The sequence below is a fragment of the Anoplopoma fimbria genome, chromosome 14 (assembly GCF_027596085.1).
Source record: "Anoplopoma fimbria isolate UVic2021 breed Golden Eagle Sablefish chromosome 14, Afim_UVic_2022, whole genome shotgun sequence".
Lineage (NCBI taxonomy): Eukaryota > Metazoa > Chordata > Actinopteri > Perciformes > Anoplopomatidae > Anoplopoma > Anoplopoma fimbria.
Genome location: NC_072462.1, coordinates 17,143,539 through 17,159,644, shown reverse-complemented (window position 1 = coordinate 17,159,644; position 16,106 = coordinate 17,143,539). Strand labels below are relative to the sequence as shown.

Here is a 16,106-nt window from a genome sequence, read left to right as displayed (position 1 = left end):
CTGTTCTAAAATAAGGTCTCGGAGGAGCAGCAAGCAAGCAAGCAAGCAACTCCTCGCCTCTGCTTTGCGTCATAACTTCTGTAGTTTGCGTCAGGAGCAGTCAGATCGTCGCGCACAGCAGCGTTTTTAAAAGAGAGAGAGAGAGAGAGAGAGGGAGCATTTTGCGTTAAAAAAGAAAAAGAAAAGCAAAGCTGTGCGCCAGGTAGTCCATGCATGGTCCGGATGGTACAAGTTCTGTCTGACGCCCATCGCCGAGTCTTCTGATTCTACGCGCCGAGTCCGGAGACACTGCTGTGAGGCTCCAGGGGTTCATGTACTGGAAACATGACGTTTTGTCCCCTCTCTCAGAGGGAAATCCTATTCTGTCCGAAGGGATTCCCACAAAGAAGGTACTGACACTTTGGAAAACGACTGAGCTTCAACTTTGTGCGTAAAAAGGTTCAAATTGGACACGTACCCCCCCACACACACACACACACACACACACACACACACACACGCACGGTGCGGGCCTTCGCTGGAATTAGTTTAATATGTGATGACGTACAACAAGCGTATGCATGTGGGTATAACGATGCAATGTGAAATAATTTTGATTTACCAAACTGTTTATCTTTTTTTTTTTTAATTTCTTTTCTTCACTGGGTCTATGTGCTGCTGCAGAGATGCACCATAGCCGTGCAGTGGGGTTTTGCTTTCCAGTCTCTCTCTGTGTGCGTGATGTCACAGGAATCACTGCTCGTGTACTGAGATCAGCTGCACGCGCCAGCCGCTGTGAAGAGGCACGCGCCCTCTCTGTTATGAATAAAGCGTGATTTGCGGTCCGCGAAGCCTCTCGAGCGCTGCCAGTTCGCCCGAAAAGAAGGATTAGATTTTAATTACAGCCATTAAAAATCAAATTTGCAATTCTTTGGGTGACCCGTTGCCTTTCTCTGATTGACAGTTGAAATTGACACTCCGGGTCCCTCTTATCCACGGCGTTTCAAGCTATTTCTAATTACAGGTAGTTGGTTTTTTTTTGTCCCCCTCCCCTCCTCCCTCCATCCACTCTCGTGTCCTGGATTGCGAAGAAAATACTATTATTCTGAGAGGCGCGCGGGTTAAGGGCAGAGGGAAAAAAAATCAATCCAAATTGAAATAGCTTCATTAAAAACGTGCCTTTTGTTGCGGGGGCCCCTTTTTTCCCTTTTTTTTAAAGCGGTTTTAACCACTTTATATAGGAGCAGCCCTGAAGAGCTTGTCTGCAAATGTCTCCCGAGGCTTTTCTCAGCTGAGGATGAGCCGGGACCAGTGATGAAGACGTGCCGCTGACGTGCCCTTGTCTTCTAGGTGATCTCCACCGAGACCCCGAGGACACCGGGAGCCTCGCGCTGCAGTGTGGACTCTAAACACGCGCCAATGGTGAGAGCTTTTTACAGCCAATTTACACACCTGCGTTTAACGTCTGTGAATCATTCAGTGCGTCCATTGGGCTGTGTTTGACATGTGAGAATTACGCGCATTGATACCGAGTGACTGATGCTGATGCCCTCTTTTGCAGTCTCACTCGGACGGAGAATCCCAGCGGTCCAACATGGAGCCGGAGGACCCGCACTCGTCCCCCAGCACCCCGTCCACCCCCTCCGTGTGCTCGCCGACCTCCACCACCAGCTCGGTGCAGTCCACCGGGAAGAACGTGTGCGCCAGCTGCGGTCAGGAGATCCTGGACAGATACTTGCTAAAGGTGAGAAGAAGCCCACTGGAACTGCAGGGTCTGGTTAAGAGCAGGGACTATTTTCTTCTGGGGTGTCTTGTTTATTTTGGACGCTGGCATTGAGATTAACAGCGAATGAGTTCATGTTAACTCGGGTCCTGTTTTGGTTTTGGGACAGGCCTGCTGTGTTACGCTCATGCACTGGAATGAACAGAAGGCCTGGATGACTTTAGGGGTCCTTATTGTAGAATGTGAACTTAATAAAAAACAGGCACGAATAAATAAGACAGAAATGGCACAAACGTGTAACTGGCACACAGACATACCTTGGTATAAATCATTTAATGTAATGATTTAGTTGTAACATAATGACAGGAACCTTTATGGGCTTGATTCAAAACATGTCTCTGATTTAATGCCCTGTTATCTGCGCCGTTCAATCTTGAAGCATGAAGATAAAGCGCAGATACATCCGGGATGTTTTGATTATTATTATTTTTTTCTCTCTTTTACTCACTGTCAATCCGTCCTGACTTGTCGCGTGCGCCCGCTTGCTTATAACCAAAACAGACCTCCCTCGCGCGCAAATGGGTGTGTTGGTCAGGGAGCGTGGATGGGTTTCTGTTGTCGTTCTATCAGGATATCGTCTCTGTTACTAGTTTAAAGCCTTTTATTAAATGACACTTTTTTTCCCTGTAAAAAATAGTTTTATAAACTCATTTAACTGTTATGTATAATAAATATCTGTAGCCTGGTTGATAATGTGTTAACTCAATTGATGCATTCTGTTTGGTCTACATTATTGGTAGTCCTGTTATGTTTTTTTCCTTTTTCTTGTGTAAAATCTTGTGCTAATATTCTTATTACTTATTATTATTATTATTATTTCCAGTTGCATATTTCACACTCTCCGATGCTTAAGATAAATGTTTGGAGGCTAATAAGTCGTTTTCTGTTTGATTTAAAAAAAAAATCCTAAAATTGTTATGATAAATTACGCCTTGTTAGATAAAAATCACCATAATAAAAAAAAAAATCTACAATGAACATGATGAATGAATTTAGATTGGAACTTCTCTGACAGTTTATTGCAGGACACAGAGAAGCCTTCTTGACCTCTCGATGCCTTTCTAGACAAATGTTTTTTTTGCACATTAATATTTTGAATATCTTTTTTTCTTCAGGCATCGAAATGGCTTTGCTTTATATATTCAAATATTTTCTCTGTCGTACTTACAAATTGGTCATTTGTTTTCAGCGCCTGACAATTAATATTAATTTACTTTTTTCATTTTGATAAAATTCTATTATAATTGCTTTTGAACGAAAATATTACACTCTGTACCAGAAGATGTTTTCTATGTCAGCTAAGGCCTAAGCAGGACGCTTTGATATTATTCAGTATTAAGAACGCATGCATTTCAACAGCAAATATTACTTAGGGGAAATTAACTACAGTCATTTTACGGGCTAATTATTTAATCATTTATTATTACACAAATACAGTGTTGATATCAGAAAACATAGAATACAAGAGAGCACAACAGGGTCGCACCACAGACTCACTAAAACTCCCTAAAATTGAGTATTAAAATAATAAATGATAATATGCCAATCCCACTATGAACTCATTATTGAGCATCACTGTAAGATATGCAACTTTCATATGAATAATAAGTTATGGGGGCTGCTCGGTCATGAACCCTACAACAGAATGTAACAGAATGGAGTGCATTTACCTTAAAAGATATAAATTGAATAAAAGACACTTAAGGCATATATGTACTTTTATTGTTCTTCCTCCTTTTATCCAAGCTCAGTGTCTTATAATTAGTTAGTTTAATAATATCAGCATTAAAGGTCCAATATGTAAGATATGGCCATCATTTTAGTTTAAAACATTCAAGAGAAATACACCTTTTTTGTTGTAGATAATAATATTTATTTAGACAGTGCAATATACACCATGCAGTGCAATTCATACATCACCCTCCCCAGGATTTGCAAAAGTGTTCTCCGTGATATTGTCATTGTTATAATATCTGGACGCATCACGGGTCCACGTCAATGGCTTAATTGGGCATTGGGCCAATTAATGATGTTGATGGAAAGAAAACGTTGTCGTATAGTCATGTGTCATGTGTCATAAGGCGTTAATGCAGAGCTCTGTCATCGGGCTCACGTGGAGGTTTGTGTCTTCGCAGGTGAACAACCTGATCTGGCACGTGCGCTGTCTGGAGTGTTCTGTCTGCAGGACGTCACTACGTCAGCACAGCAGCTGCTACATCAAAAACAAAGAGATCTTCTGTAAAATGGATTATTTCAGGTAGGGTAAGTTTATGACCGTGTTTTCAAAATACCACGTCTGCTCTGCCAACACAGATCTCTCCCTCTCTCTCTCTCTCACACACACACACACACACACACACACACACACACACACACACACACACACACACACACACACACACACACACACACACACTGTTTCTCACTCTTCCTTTGAGATGGATGCGGGTTGCCTCATGTGTTGTTGAAAGACCTTTTCAAAAACGTCCCATAGTCTGTAACAAAAAAAAAAAAAAAAAAAAAAAAAAAAAAAAAAAAAAAGGTCTAGTTGAACGATCCGCACGTTTATTATGGCTATCCAAAACATAACATTTCCAGTAGCTACAAAAAAGCTAAATGAATACCTGGCCTAGCAGAATAAACATTTGGGAAAGTTTGGGCTTTATCTTGAAATGGAGCAGGGCTGGTTCTGTTTGTGGAGCATTGGGGCTGTGTTCTGGGGGACCACAGCAGCGATCCCAGTTTCTGACTGATCAACACAACCAAGCGAGCCATGAGCTGTTTTATCACCTGGAGAGGGACATGTCAAACAAACTGAAATCACCGGAAGTGCTCGTTTGAACGTGCAGCTATATGAGTTTAGTCGGCCCCTATAGTGCAACAAAAACACACATAACAGAGAGGAAAAGGCCTACATTCTATTGTATTTTGCATAGATAGGGCGCCTCATCATCCATACATTCTGAAAATGGAGAAGAATGTTTCCTTATCATAAAAAACAAAAAACATATCACAATCAGTGTTACACATTTGAATTTGAATAATTCATTCTGTTTTCAGGCTCTAGTAGAATAAATAATATCATTTTATAGATTTATGTCATACTGATGTCATTCTCTGTTGTATAGATTTTGCTCAACATTTTTATTTTATTTTCATGCAAGATTGAATGGCGGTACAGTAAATAAACAAATAGATATACTGAGACATACAGTGACACACACACACACACACACACACACACACACACACACACACACACACACACACACACACACACACACACACACACACACACACACACACACACACACACACACTTGGGGTAAAATTCAGTATGCTCTTAGAGAGAGAGAGAGAAGGATAGAGACTATGGTGATTTATTGTAATTCAAGGATGAATTATCATCAATACATACATTTGTGTTTGTTTAATTCACTTCTTAGACCAAGTGAGTGTGGATTCAATATGTGTGCCTGTGTGAATCCATGTGTGTGTGTGTGGTATCTGAGGTGAAATGAAGTTCACACCAGTAACGGTATATAGTAGAATTCAGTGCTGTAGCCTGAAGCTGGTGGAGATATAGCATGGACACACATGCACCATGCACATCAGTTTATGTGTGTGCACATGTGCGACTGCTTGGAGCTGTGTGTGAGCTTCGGTGTTTGTCTGATCGTAACCTGACACCAAGCCACCGCTCTGAGGTTTATAATCACCAGCAATTAGTCGTCCTCCAGCCCAGACCCTCAGGCCTCCAGACCAGCAATTAGACCGTCCCGAGTGCCTGGTCAGCATGTTTCTGTCCTGAATGTAACTCCTATCCGAACTAACAACACACACACACACACACACACACACACACACACACACACACACACACACACACACACACACACACACACACACACACACACACAGATAAAACAGATATGTGCACACATGGACACACACCTAAATACGAAAACATGAATATGAAACATTTCCATATTAGCAAGAATGCACTGTAAACATTGCCTCCATTTACAGCTCTGAAGAACGTGCACACACTGACACACACTTGCACGCTGACACACACACACACACACACACACACACACACACACACACACACACACACACACACACACACACACACACACACACAGGCATACACCGAGATCTCTGTTTATTTATACATGTCCAGCAGCTGCCAATCATTTTGTTAATTTTTTTCACAAAATGGAGATTTTCTGTGTTTGCTCTACCACATCATAATAATATTTTACGTGACCCGTCCACATTTAAATTCTCCTTCACCATTCACCCCTCTCAGCCTCAACACTGCTCAGTGGACTCTGAGCCAGTATTAAACACACACACATTATTTTAAAACATGTCAGAGCATTAGAAAATGGTAATGAGTAGTGCAGTTGTAGAGGCCTACGCTGTAATTATATGAAATAAAGGTATCCTGATTAAAAATCATGCCTTAATGTAGAAACGATAAATGTGTCCACGCTATTTGTCGACCCAACGGGATATGAAAAAGAAGTGTCACCATTACGTTACTGTATATTTCATGTAAAGCCACACTACAGATTACACAAATTCATGCAGCAGTTGTTTTATGGCAACCAGTGTGCAGAAGTAGCCTGAGTGAAGTGTAAAGCTGTCCATGTAGAGTTTCCCACTATGGCTCAAATCAAGAGTCAGATTTGATAATAATCTCGATAATAATTAAAACAGAAGCAAACACAAACAAAAAAATGTGATCCCAATCAGCTTCACATTCAAACTCTTTTAAAATAGAATATCTTTATTGTCATTGCACACATTGGACAACGACATTATCTTTTTGCGTTCTTAAACACAATCAAACACGCCCCGGCCATAGTATAACGAGGGTAGATTTTGATAAGTAGTAGAAACGTTTTATCAATTTCAGTAGAAGTGACTTTTCAATAAAACAATTGGTGGCATATCTAGTTAATACACTTTGTTAAGATACAATTGCATGTGTCCCGTTATTGCACATTGCCTCATTTAACGCTATCCCTTACTTAGTCCAGTGGTGTGGGGGTGTGATGACGTTGGTTTGGGGGACTTTTGTGGAGTTCAATTCATAGATGGCTCTGAGGTAGAAGCTGTTTTTGAGACTGGGAGTGAAGGTCTTTACAACCCTTTTTGAATTTATTTTTTGCCTGTACTCGCAATGGAGAATCACAATGGAGAAAAATAAAATAATAGAGGCCTGTATTTTACTAGCCTAGCTTAGCAGAGTAGCAGTGAATGCAATCCGAGCCTACACCTCCAGTGAAATTGCTTTGGTGCAGTTGAGCAACATTTAAATCACAAATAGTTAAGATACTTTTGTTCAAATAGACAAGAAAACTAAGAACATAATTGGTTTGTGGACACTGAGGGTGTAAATTTAGATTATTAGCTTGACAAAGTCGCCTTGGAACTTCAAATCCTTTTTTAATTTTAACTTCCTGGTTTGTGTTGTTAATGCTCTCTGCATTTGTAAGGCAGTAGAGCCATTTATTTCCTTATTTTGATAGATGGTACGAACTACAGGTTTTTATACATAGCCTACTGAAGATGCTTTATACATCCAAATTTTCAACCACCATTTCAAAAGTTTGGATCATAAGATAAAAAACACAGCATTCAATAGAGTTGAATTCCTATCAGTGGTATAACTATGTGAGGAGTTACTGTAAAGATATGAATGTCAGGCAGAGTCATAATAAAGTGAAAATAAATAGATTCATAGTCTTGTAGTCTTGAATAATTAGTTATTTATAATAAATCTATCATATAAATGTAATAGTCTAGATATACCAAAGCCTAAACTGTTACACATTTTGCAAAACTTCTACTCAAACTCTGGAGAACAATCCTCATTTGCATAGTACTATTTGTAGTTTTAGACTAGATTTCCTTGGTCAAACTGGAAAACAAGAAATTATATTGAAAATCTTGCAGCATCAGTGAAGGTCTGCTTCAGCTCTGGGGCCTGTAGCCTACAATGGTTACCTCTGTAGATATAAACTGTAATCTGGGTTTAGGCCAGATTTATACTAGGCTAAACACCGCGACGAGTCCAGATCCTCTGGGCTGGGTTCAAACCTCTGGAGATATTTCCTCATCTGTGTCAGCCTCTCATCTGGCTTTGGACTGACAGCTACTTTAATGGGGCGTAATAGCAGGAAATCAGAGTGGGTTTCCCTCCATATACGTGTGTGTGTGTGTGCGTGTGTGTGTGTGTGTGTGTGTGTGTGTGTGTGTGTGTGTGTGTGTGTGTGTGTGTGTGTGTGTGTGTGTGTGTGTGTGTATATGGGGAATGGGGGGGAGGAAAGTGGTGTGTGTATGTCGGGATAGGGGCGCAGCACAGAGCCCATGCTGTGCCTCTCAAACCCATGTCAGGCCTCAGGGGCTTGCTCACACACACACACACACACACACACACACACACACACACACACACACACACACACACACACACACACACACACACACACACACACGCACACATGCACACACGCAAACCATTTCTTTATCAGCCTCCTCCCCTGACCCCCTCGCCTCCCTGCAACCCTCCCTCGCCTCCCTTCGTAGAAACATCATCCTCGTCCGTGAGCTGCAGGCCACACAGGAAGTTGCTTTGCTGCACTAATCAGGGGCACCCTGGGATACTGACAGTGTAACCAGAGTCCATGTATGTAGGGAACTCTGTGGGTGAGATGTGTGCATGTATGCATGTGTACGTGTCTCTTTATGTGTGTTGTGTGTGTGTGTGTGTGTGTGTGTGTGTGTGTGTGTGTGTGTGTGTGTGTGTGTGTGTGTGTGTGTGTGTGTGTGTGTGTGTGTTGTAATTATAACTTTTCTTCAACCCACCTTTGGTTAGCTGATTATGTCTCCATAGCAACACAGACGATTAACCGTACAGAGTGGTTGATTTGAGAAATGCTTCACATTTAAACAAAGAAAATAAATAATGAAATATAATACTAATTCTCTAAAGAAAATTACAAAGAAAACTACCTGTGTTTACAGTTAATGCAGTGTCAAATAACAGATAATGAAAATGTTAAAGTTTCTCTTGTGCAGGGTTAATGTAGTAAAGCTTGTTAATATCTTAAATCTGTCAAAAGATGTTTTGTGTTAAGTATTTAGATCACATCCTCATCTTATATTCCCATACAAAGAATCCTAACAGGAACCTCGCGTCCTAAAACCGCAATAACTCTCAGGACAAATCTAATGTAGATTATAGTATTCTCATAGCACATCAGAAATAATCCCAAAAACGTGTACTTCCTCAAGCCACTCTTTCAGCAGCAGGTGAATTACTGTTAAAAAAAAGAGGTAAAGATTAGATGAAGGAAGGGGAGCAAATAGGAGAGGTCTGGTGGTAAAGGGAGTTATGTGGTGTAGGATTTTCCCTTTTGCGAGTGATGCAAAGAGGCCATGAGGATTGACATCGCTCCAAAATAAACACCAGGTTTTTGGTACAAAGACAAAACGAGATACAAAAAAAAAAAAAAAAAAGACGGGGTAGGGGGAGGGAGGGGGTCCGAGGAGATGAAGATAGAGGAGGAGGAGGAGGAGGGGGTTAAAACATTGGATGATTTGCAGCTTTTCTGGGATCTGTCTCGGAGCATGAAACTGACAAGCTGTCATGCCATATTAGCCACAATGTTCCACAATGTTTTCCTCTTTTACTGTAGAAACAGCCTGGAATTCTCCATAACAATTTGACACACACACACACACACACACACACACACACACACACACACACACACACACACACACACACACACACACACACACACACACACACACACACAATACAGTAAGCCATCTATTCGTCTCCGGAATGGTTTTATTGGGTTGTAAGAGGTTTGTTGGTAAAGTTGTGACAACTTAAGCGTTCTGCAAGTGCTACGCCAGCTATTTTTATTTCAAGGTCACCACAAAGACTCGTGGTCTCACGGGTCTAATGCTGAATTGAATTTGTTTGTTATGAGGAACGCCAGGTCTGGTGCTGCAGATGCTGTTTTTTTTTAAATTGGACATTGTCACGTTACCTGACAGTGATAATAAAAACTAGGAAGGCAGACAGATGAGAGGTGGATCCTCAAACAGTAGGCATTAAATGATTACCTATAAATATTCTCTACCATAATACAAGTTGAACAGTGTAACTTCTGGCCGACAAGCTCGTATACATGAGGAGGGGTACGAGTTTGTGAGATGTCAGGGCTATAGTATGCTTTCATCCCAGATAGAGTGGACTTGAGTGCACTGATTCACTGCCAAACCCCACTTGGCAACCCTCGTGCTCTCCGTCCCCCTGCTCTCTCTCTCTCTCTGCCATCGACGCTGTCTACTTTGCTATTTCCCTCAGCCACTTACTTCCTCTCTCCATGTCTATTCTTTTCATAATGCCCTCACCAGTTCTTGCCTCCGCCGTACCTTTCAACTATCGATGCGATAGTGAACTGTGATGCTTTGCTCTTTTTCTCGGCTCTTTATGTTCTGCTCTGCTGAAATAAGGCAGGGATGTGAAAATGTCGAGTCAGCCATCAGCTCTTAATATCTGTGTCAGTGCATGTTTTAAAAAAAACAATCCCATCAATATGGAAATGTTTCTAATTTGAGCTAAAAAACATTTCGCCTTTATGCTTCCTGCCCCCAGTTTTACCCCTGTGGCGGCGCTTTCTCGCAGGCTGCTTACAAATCCTGCCTCCTTCACCAGAATTGGCAGCTGCTGACCCTGACAATGGCTCTTAACCTAACCGTGACATCTCAAATGTAAAGCGTTTTATACCCATTAAACCCACAATGTGCTCTTAAAAAAAAGAGCTTAATGTCTTTTTATTGTGGTGTAAAACAGGACATTTATAAAATATTTCAGTTGTATTAGCGTGGAATTCTGGATACTTATTAGTGCCAGATGCTCAGTGAACCCAATCTCAGTTAAATGAGAAAGCTAGTGATATTCCATATTTTTTGTATTTTCAACCAATCCTATTAAAAGAAGCAAACTAACTGTATCCAAAGCCTGATGTGTCTTATTCCTCTCTGCCACAGACCTACATTGTTGTACTAAAACTATTATGAACACATTAATGGGTCACATGACACAATGAACATGGGCACTACCGTTTATTTAGAGACAGTTCTACATAGTCTTGCTGCTGTGAATACTCGCTTAAATACCAAATGTGTATTAATCCGCGGATGAAAATAGTCCCCATCAAATGCATTGTTCACTACTGTTTGGGCAATGTTTTCTAAAAAATACAGTGCCCAGCTGTTTTAGGGAACTATTTAGCCTTTAAAAAAAATAAAATAAAAAATGAACTATATCTTTGTGAACCATTTAAAAAGATTTATATCTTCAGTGAGATTAAATGGGAATCAGGCCACAGACAGGGTAGCGAAGTCAAAATAAACTGTGAGAGGGACAAATGCACACTTATGTATAAAGGTTATAGATGTTGGTGTATTTAAATTTATAATAGTGTTTATTTTGGCTTTGTCCTAATCGTCTTTCACCCTTGCATTAGTCTCATTCTGTCCACATTTATACATATTTAAATACCTCAAATGAAAAGAGCATGTTCATCTAGAGCTAATTTAGGAATTGTCTTAAAGCATTTGCTGATTTAACAAATGACTGTTCACTAACCCGTTCCCTGCATACAGCCTCTCTCTTTTCATAGCTTTTTGTCCATTTATCTTTCATCCACCCACCGTTCAGAACAGTAAGTCAGGTGGTTATGGTTTATATGCCTTCTGACCTCACTGTTGCTATCAGTTACAGCGGGGCGATCTAGAGTGATGTCATCCAAGTCTCTCTTCATCTTCCACTGTGTGTAAAACCACCCTGGTTTACATGTGTGTTGCTTTGTTCCCCGGTGTGTGTGTGTGTGTGCGCGCATGTGTACATGTCAGGGCCTTCATGCATCAACCAGGAAATTGCAGGTGTTGGTTTGTTTGCATTCAAGGCTCAGCTTGCAGCCGCAGTCAGGAGTCTTTTCTGAAGGCCACATCCTCCTCCAAGGTTTCTTCCTTAAACCCTTTGAGCTCTGCCAAAACTTCAAGTATAAAAACACATATTCTCAATTTCTGCTCTCTCAAAATATTCGCAAAGAAAAGGACGTTTTTGCATGGTTATTTGATTATATTTAATAAGTGTGTCCAATCCTGGAATGGCCTTGGGATTAGATTTAAAAGATGATCTACCACAGCAATTTTCTCTACCGATATGTTGCTTTTACTCCATCAATGAACCACTAATTTCTCATTCTGTTTCTCCTCCTCTGCCTCTGTTCTCTTTTTTCTCTCCCTCACAGTAGGTTTGGTACTAAGTGTGCCCGCTGTGGCCGGCAGATATTCGCCAGCGACTGGGTGCGCCGTGCAAGGGGGAACGCATACCACTTGGCATGTTTTGCGTGCTACTCGTGTAAGAGGCAGTTGTCCACGGGAGAGGAGTTTGGCTTGGTGGAGGATAAGGTCCTGTGTAGGATCCACTACGACACCATGGTGGAGAACCTCAAACGAGCGGCTGAGAGTGGTGAGTAGCGGCCTCAGGCAAATGGTTCTCTGTGGCTGTTCAGAAGTTTGCTAAAGAGTCCTCCCAAACTGAGGTTATCTGAATTTACAAGCAGAGGAAGACTGCATAATCAGCTTTGGACAATTTCTTATTTCTTATATCATTTAATATGATTGGCCTGCTTCTCTCGGATTTCTTAGTGGTCATAGCTCAATAGATCCCTTTTACGATATGATGTCCAACATCTGTGGTTCACATACATCTCCTCGGCCTATCTTGGTCATTCCAAGTTCTTATTAAACGTATCTGTCTGTCGTCTCACATGTCTGCCGTTGTGGGTTTTTTTTTTTAGGCAATGGTATCACATTAGAAGGAGCAGTTCCAACAGAACAAGACAGTCAGCCCAAACCAGCCAAAAGGGCGCGGACATCCTTCACCGCAGAACAGCTACAGGTGAGACACACACACACATCGCAACCAATCTTAGCCTCAAAAATCAGTGTGTTTTTAATTCAATTTGAAGCTTATTTTGCACACTCAATTGCACATTAACTCTAAATCCAATGTGTAATGATCTTTGTAATGATTGAATTTCAGCAGTGTTTAAAATGCATGCTAATGTTTTACCTCAATATGCAGATCATGCAAGCTCAGTTTGCCCAAGATAACAATCCAGATGCCCAGACGCTACAGAAACTAGCCGACATGACGGGCCTCAGCAGGAGAGTAATACAGGTCAGTACAGAGATATCCACTTTCCTCTGTTACTAATGAATTTAATTATGTTATGGCACGGTTGTTGCTGTATGTATTGAAATAGCATAATGTAGCAACATACACCTTAAACATGATCCAGCCATACAATTAATAAAATAAGAAAATGTAAGATTATGATTACTGCTAATAGATTATAGTAAAATGTTTATGTATGCAAATTATAAATGTCTGTAATTTATGATTCTTCATTTTTTTTAACTTTTGAAATAAATCAGAATATTGTTTTTAAGAATATAGCTACATGATGTCTGGTTACATTGCGTCTTCATAGGTGTGGTTTCAAAACTGCAGAGCAAGACACAAAAAGCACACGCCCCAGCACGGTGGGGCTCCCCCAGGTCATCCCCAGTCCAGGATACCCTCCTCCCTGCCCGACGAGCTGCATTACTCCCCCTTCGGAAGTCCTGAGCGGGCGCGCATGGTGGCCCTCCACGGGTATATCGACAGTGAGTTGTAGTTTGTGCAGTATGTAGGCAAATAAAACCTACTAGCTTTTGTTAGTACTTGTAGGTACTTTTAAAGCAGTATATTCTTTATTTCACTATTTCATTTTTTTTTTGTGTGCTCTCCAGGTCATCCGTTCTCCATGCTGACCTCTCAGAGTCACCCTCACCAGGCCATGTCGCTGCCCCAGCTCCCCCTCAGCCGCTAGCGCTCCACCACTATGACCCTTATGACCCCGAAACCATCCGGATCTTCACCCTTGAACTCCACTACTGAAGTCTGCAAACCTGACCCGGAGGTCACGCAGGACTCAGATTGGAGAAAAAGACACATCTTACAGGAGCCCTGCCCACTCGGAAACAGAAAGACGAAAGGAAGAACGAGGAAAAACTAAGATACATCCGTCTTTATGTTATTTTTCTTCCTGAGGACAGGAATATCCCACCTGCAGCCACTCTGTCAAAATGACTGACTGTATTTTACACCACGCAAAGGACCCATTTTGCTTCATATGTACAGCATCCTGCTCTACCCATCCATCCTCAATTTGATAGAGGACGTTTTAAAGGGAAGAAACTGACCAAGGCAGCAGGAGTGAAGCCTCTTGAGCGCTGTCAGAATACTGAAGATAAACAAAGAGGGGAAAACTTAAAGGGGGACTGTCATATTGGCCCAAGGGGCCGTCACACGGAGTAGACCACATTAGAGGTAAGACTCCCCACTCTTTTTTCTCAAGCAACCATGAAGGAAACATCAGTGTAAATGAAATACGTTGACTGTTGAAATATTTTCTTTAGGAATGACAAAGTGACTGTGTGACATCTCAAAAAACAAAAACTTCCTCCTTACGTTTTTGGTCACTTTTCACTGAAATGTGGTGTAGAACTAGATTTTTGTTAATGACTGAAACATTGTGTGCCTTATCATTTCAATTTCAATTACAACTTTACAGCATTGAATCAGCTCATAAAAATATCAGCCTGTAATTCATCTCAAAGATTGAGATTGTATTTAATTTTATCATGTGGAACAAATTACGAGCATTTTAAAACTGCCATTGGTTGAAAATCCGTATCTTGACTGGTAATCACAAAGGAAAACCACAACGTACAATGTCTGGAAATGTGTGTTATAAATCATAGCTGTAATATTAGAAAGCTGACAGATTTAAGGCCACAACAATCATGTTACATGATAGAGAAACAAAGGGAAGTCTGAGATGAAAATACTAGTAAAACTACAAAATCTGTTCCAAGTTACATATTTTCATATTTCCAAACAAGTGTATTGTCACTAATTTATAATTTCTAATGTTGCTTGTTCAGCCTCTGATTGTGTGTCTCTCGCACAAAGAGGGAAATGGAGTGTTGGTGTCTTGGTACAATATGGACAATATGAAACAGACTGGGGTTGTACATAGTAAGACGTGTGCGTGTGTGCGCGTGTGTGCGAGTGTCGAGTGTCGAGTGTGTGTGTGTGTGTGTGTGTGTGTGTGTGTGTGTGTGTGTGTGTGTGTGTGTGTGTGTGTGTGTGTGTGTGTGTACTGGCAGGGGTGGAGAGCGTGCATCTGTATTTTAGTGCCATGGCCATTGTGTGAAGAACAGGATCCAACAAGACCTCAATGTCCTTGTATTTATTGAGATGGTAAATCCCTGTAAAGCACTTTTTTTTCCCTCTGAAATTGTTTTGTTTTGTTAAAAAACATGAAATGAAATTCAACAAAAAAGTTTATTTGATAGACTGTGCATCATAAATGTTTTGTGTACTAAAATGCAATAAAATAGAATGTGATATTTTGTGGTTTTGAATCATTTGTGAGGATAAATTAATGAAGCAATTATTTACTTTTATTTTCCCAAATTTGGCATCAAGATTAAATAAGGCTCAACTGGACACACAATGAAAATGAATAAATATGAAGTTATTTTATTTTCTATGTGTTATGTACTTATGCATGATGTTTAGTTATTTGGTTGTGGGAACATGTGTTTCCTCTTATTTTTGTGGATGGATATATTCATCCTAGTGTGTGTGTGTGTGTGTGTGTGTGTGTGTGTGTGTGTGTGTGTGTGTGTGTGTGTGTGTGTGTGTGTTAGAGAGAGAGATTGTGAGTTGCAGTTTTTTTACGAGTGTGTATTTGAAGCAGAAAGAGTGCATTGTGGGAAGGTTCCATTTCTCCAAATAATTACTGCCTTTACATTTTTTTATGTCGTATTCATTGTATTTATATCCTCTGCTACTTATATCCTCTATGGTGATTAAACATCAAAGGGAGAACATGACCGTCACACAGCAGAACTGTGGCCTGTTAACGTTGCCTGCTCATTAGCAACAGATATCATTTGTAATAAGACAATCCTTTATATATCCTAATATGTTTTTTGGAGACAATGGTCACATACTGCTAATCTCCAACATTACATTTAGTATCAAAATATGACATTGACAATTCAACTATTCATTGATGACCTACTATGGCATGAAGCCTAAATTTCTATAATCTTATATACTGATGAGTAGACTATAAATGTTATACATCTATTATAATATATAGTATATTATTTATATATT

General features: G+C 40.6%; 1 protein-coding gene across 1 annotated transcript; it reads left to right on the top strand.

Annotated features, from left to right (window-relative positions):
• Nucleotides 1–311: 311 nt before the first annotated feature.
• On the top strand, nucleotides 312–15,141 carry lhx6a (LIM homeobox 6a). The gene is made up of 9 exons (XM_054612789.1): nucleotides 312–389; nucleotides 1,330–1,401; nucleotides 1,541–1,723; nucleotides 3,898–4,019; nucleotides 12,115–12,335; nucleotides 12,667–12,767; nucleotides 12,954–13,049; nucleotides 13,363–13,537; nucleotides 13,664–15,141. Exons 1-9 carry the CDS (start codon nucleotides 312–314, stop codon nucleotides 13,741–13,743), a joined length of 1,128 nt encoding a protein of 375 aa, XP_054468764.1. The 3' UTR covers nucleotides 13,744–15,141.
• Nucleotides 15,142–16,106: the final 965 nt, after the last annotated feature.

What these genes read in the sequence shown, in the direction of transcription:
- lhx6a (XM_054612789.1), top strand. Translation starts at nt 312, where the DNA reads ATGTACTGGAAACATGACGTTTTGTCCCCTCTCTCAGAGGGAAATCCT. An exon ending in AAGGGATTCCCACAAAGAAG is followed by an intron (nt 390 to 1,329) that starts GTACTGACACTT and finishes CTTGTCTTCTAG; the next exon opens with GTGATCTCCACCGAGACCCC. An exon ending in TCAGCAGGAGAGTAATACAG is followed by an intron (nt 13,050 to 13,362) that starts GTCAGTACAGAG and finishes GCGTCTTCATAG; the next exon opens with GTGTGGTTTCAAAACTGCAG.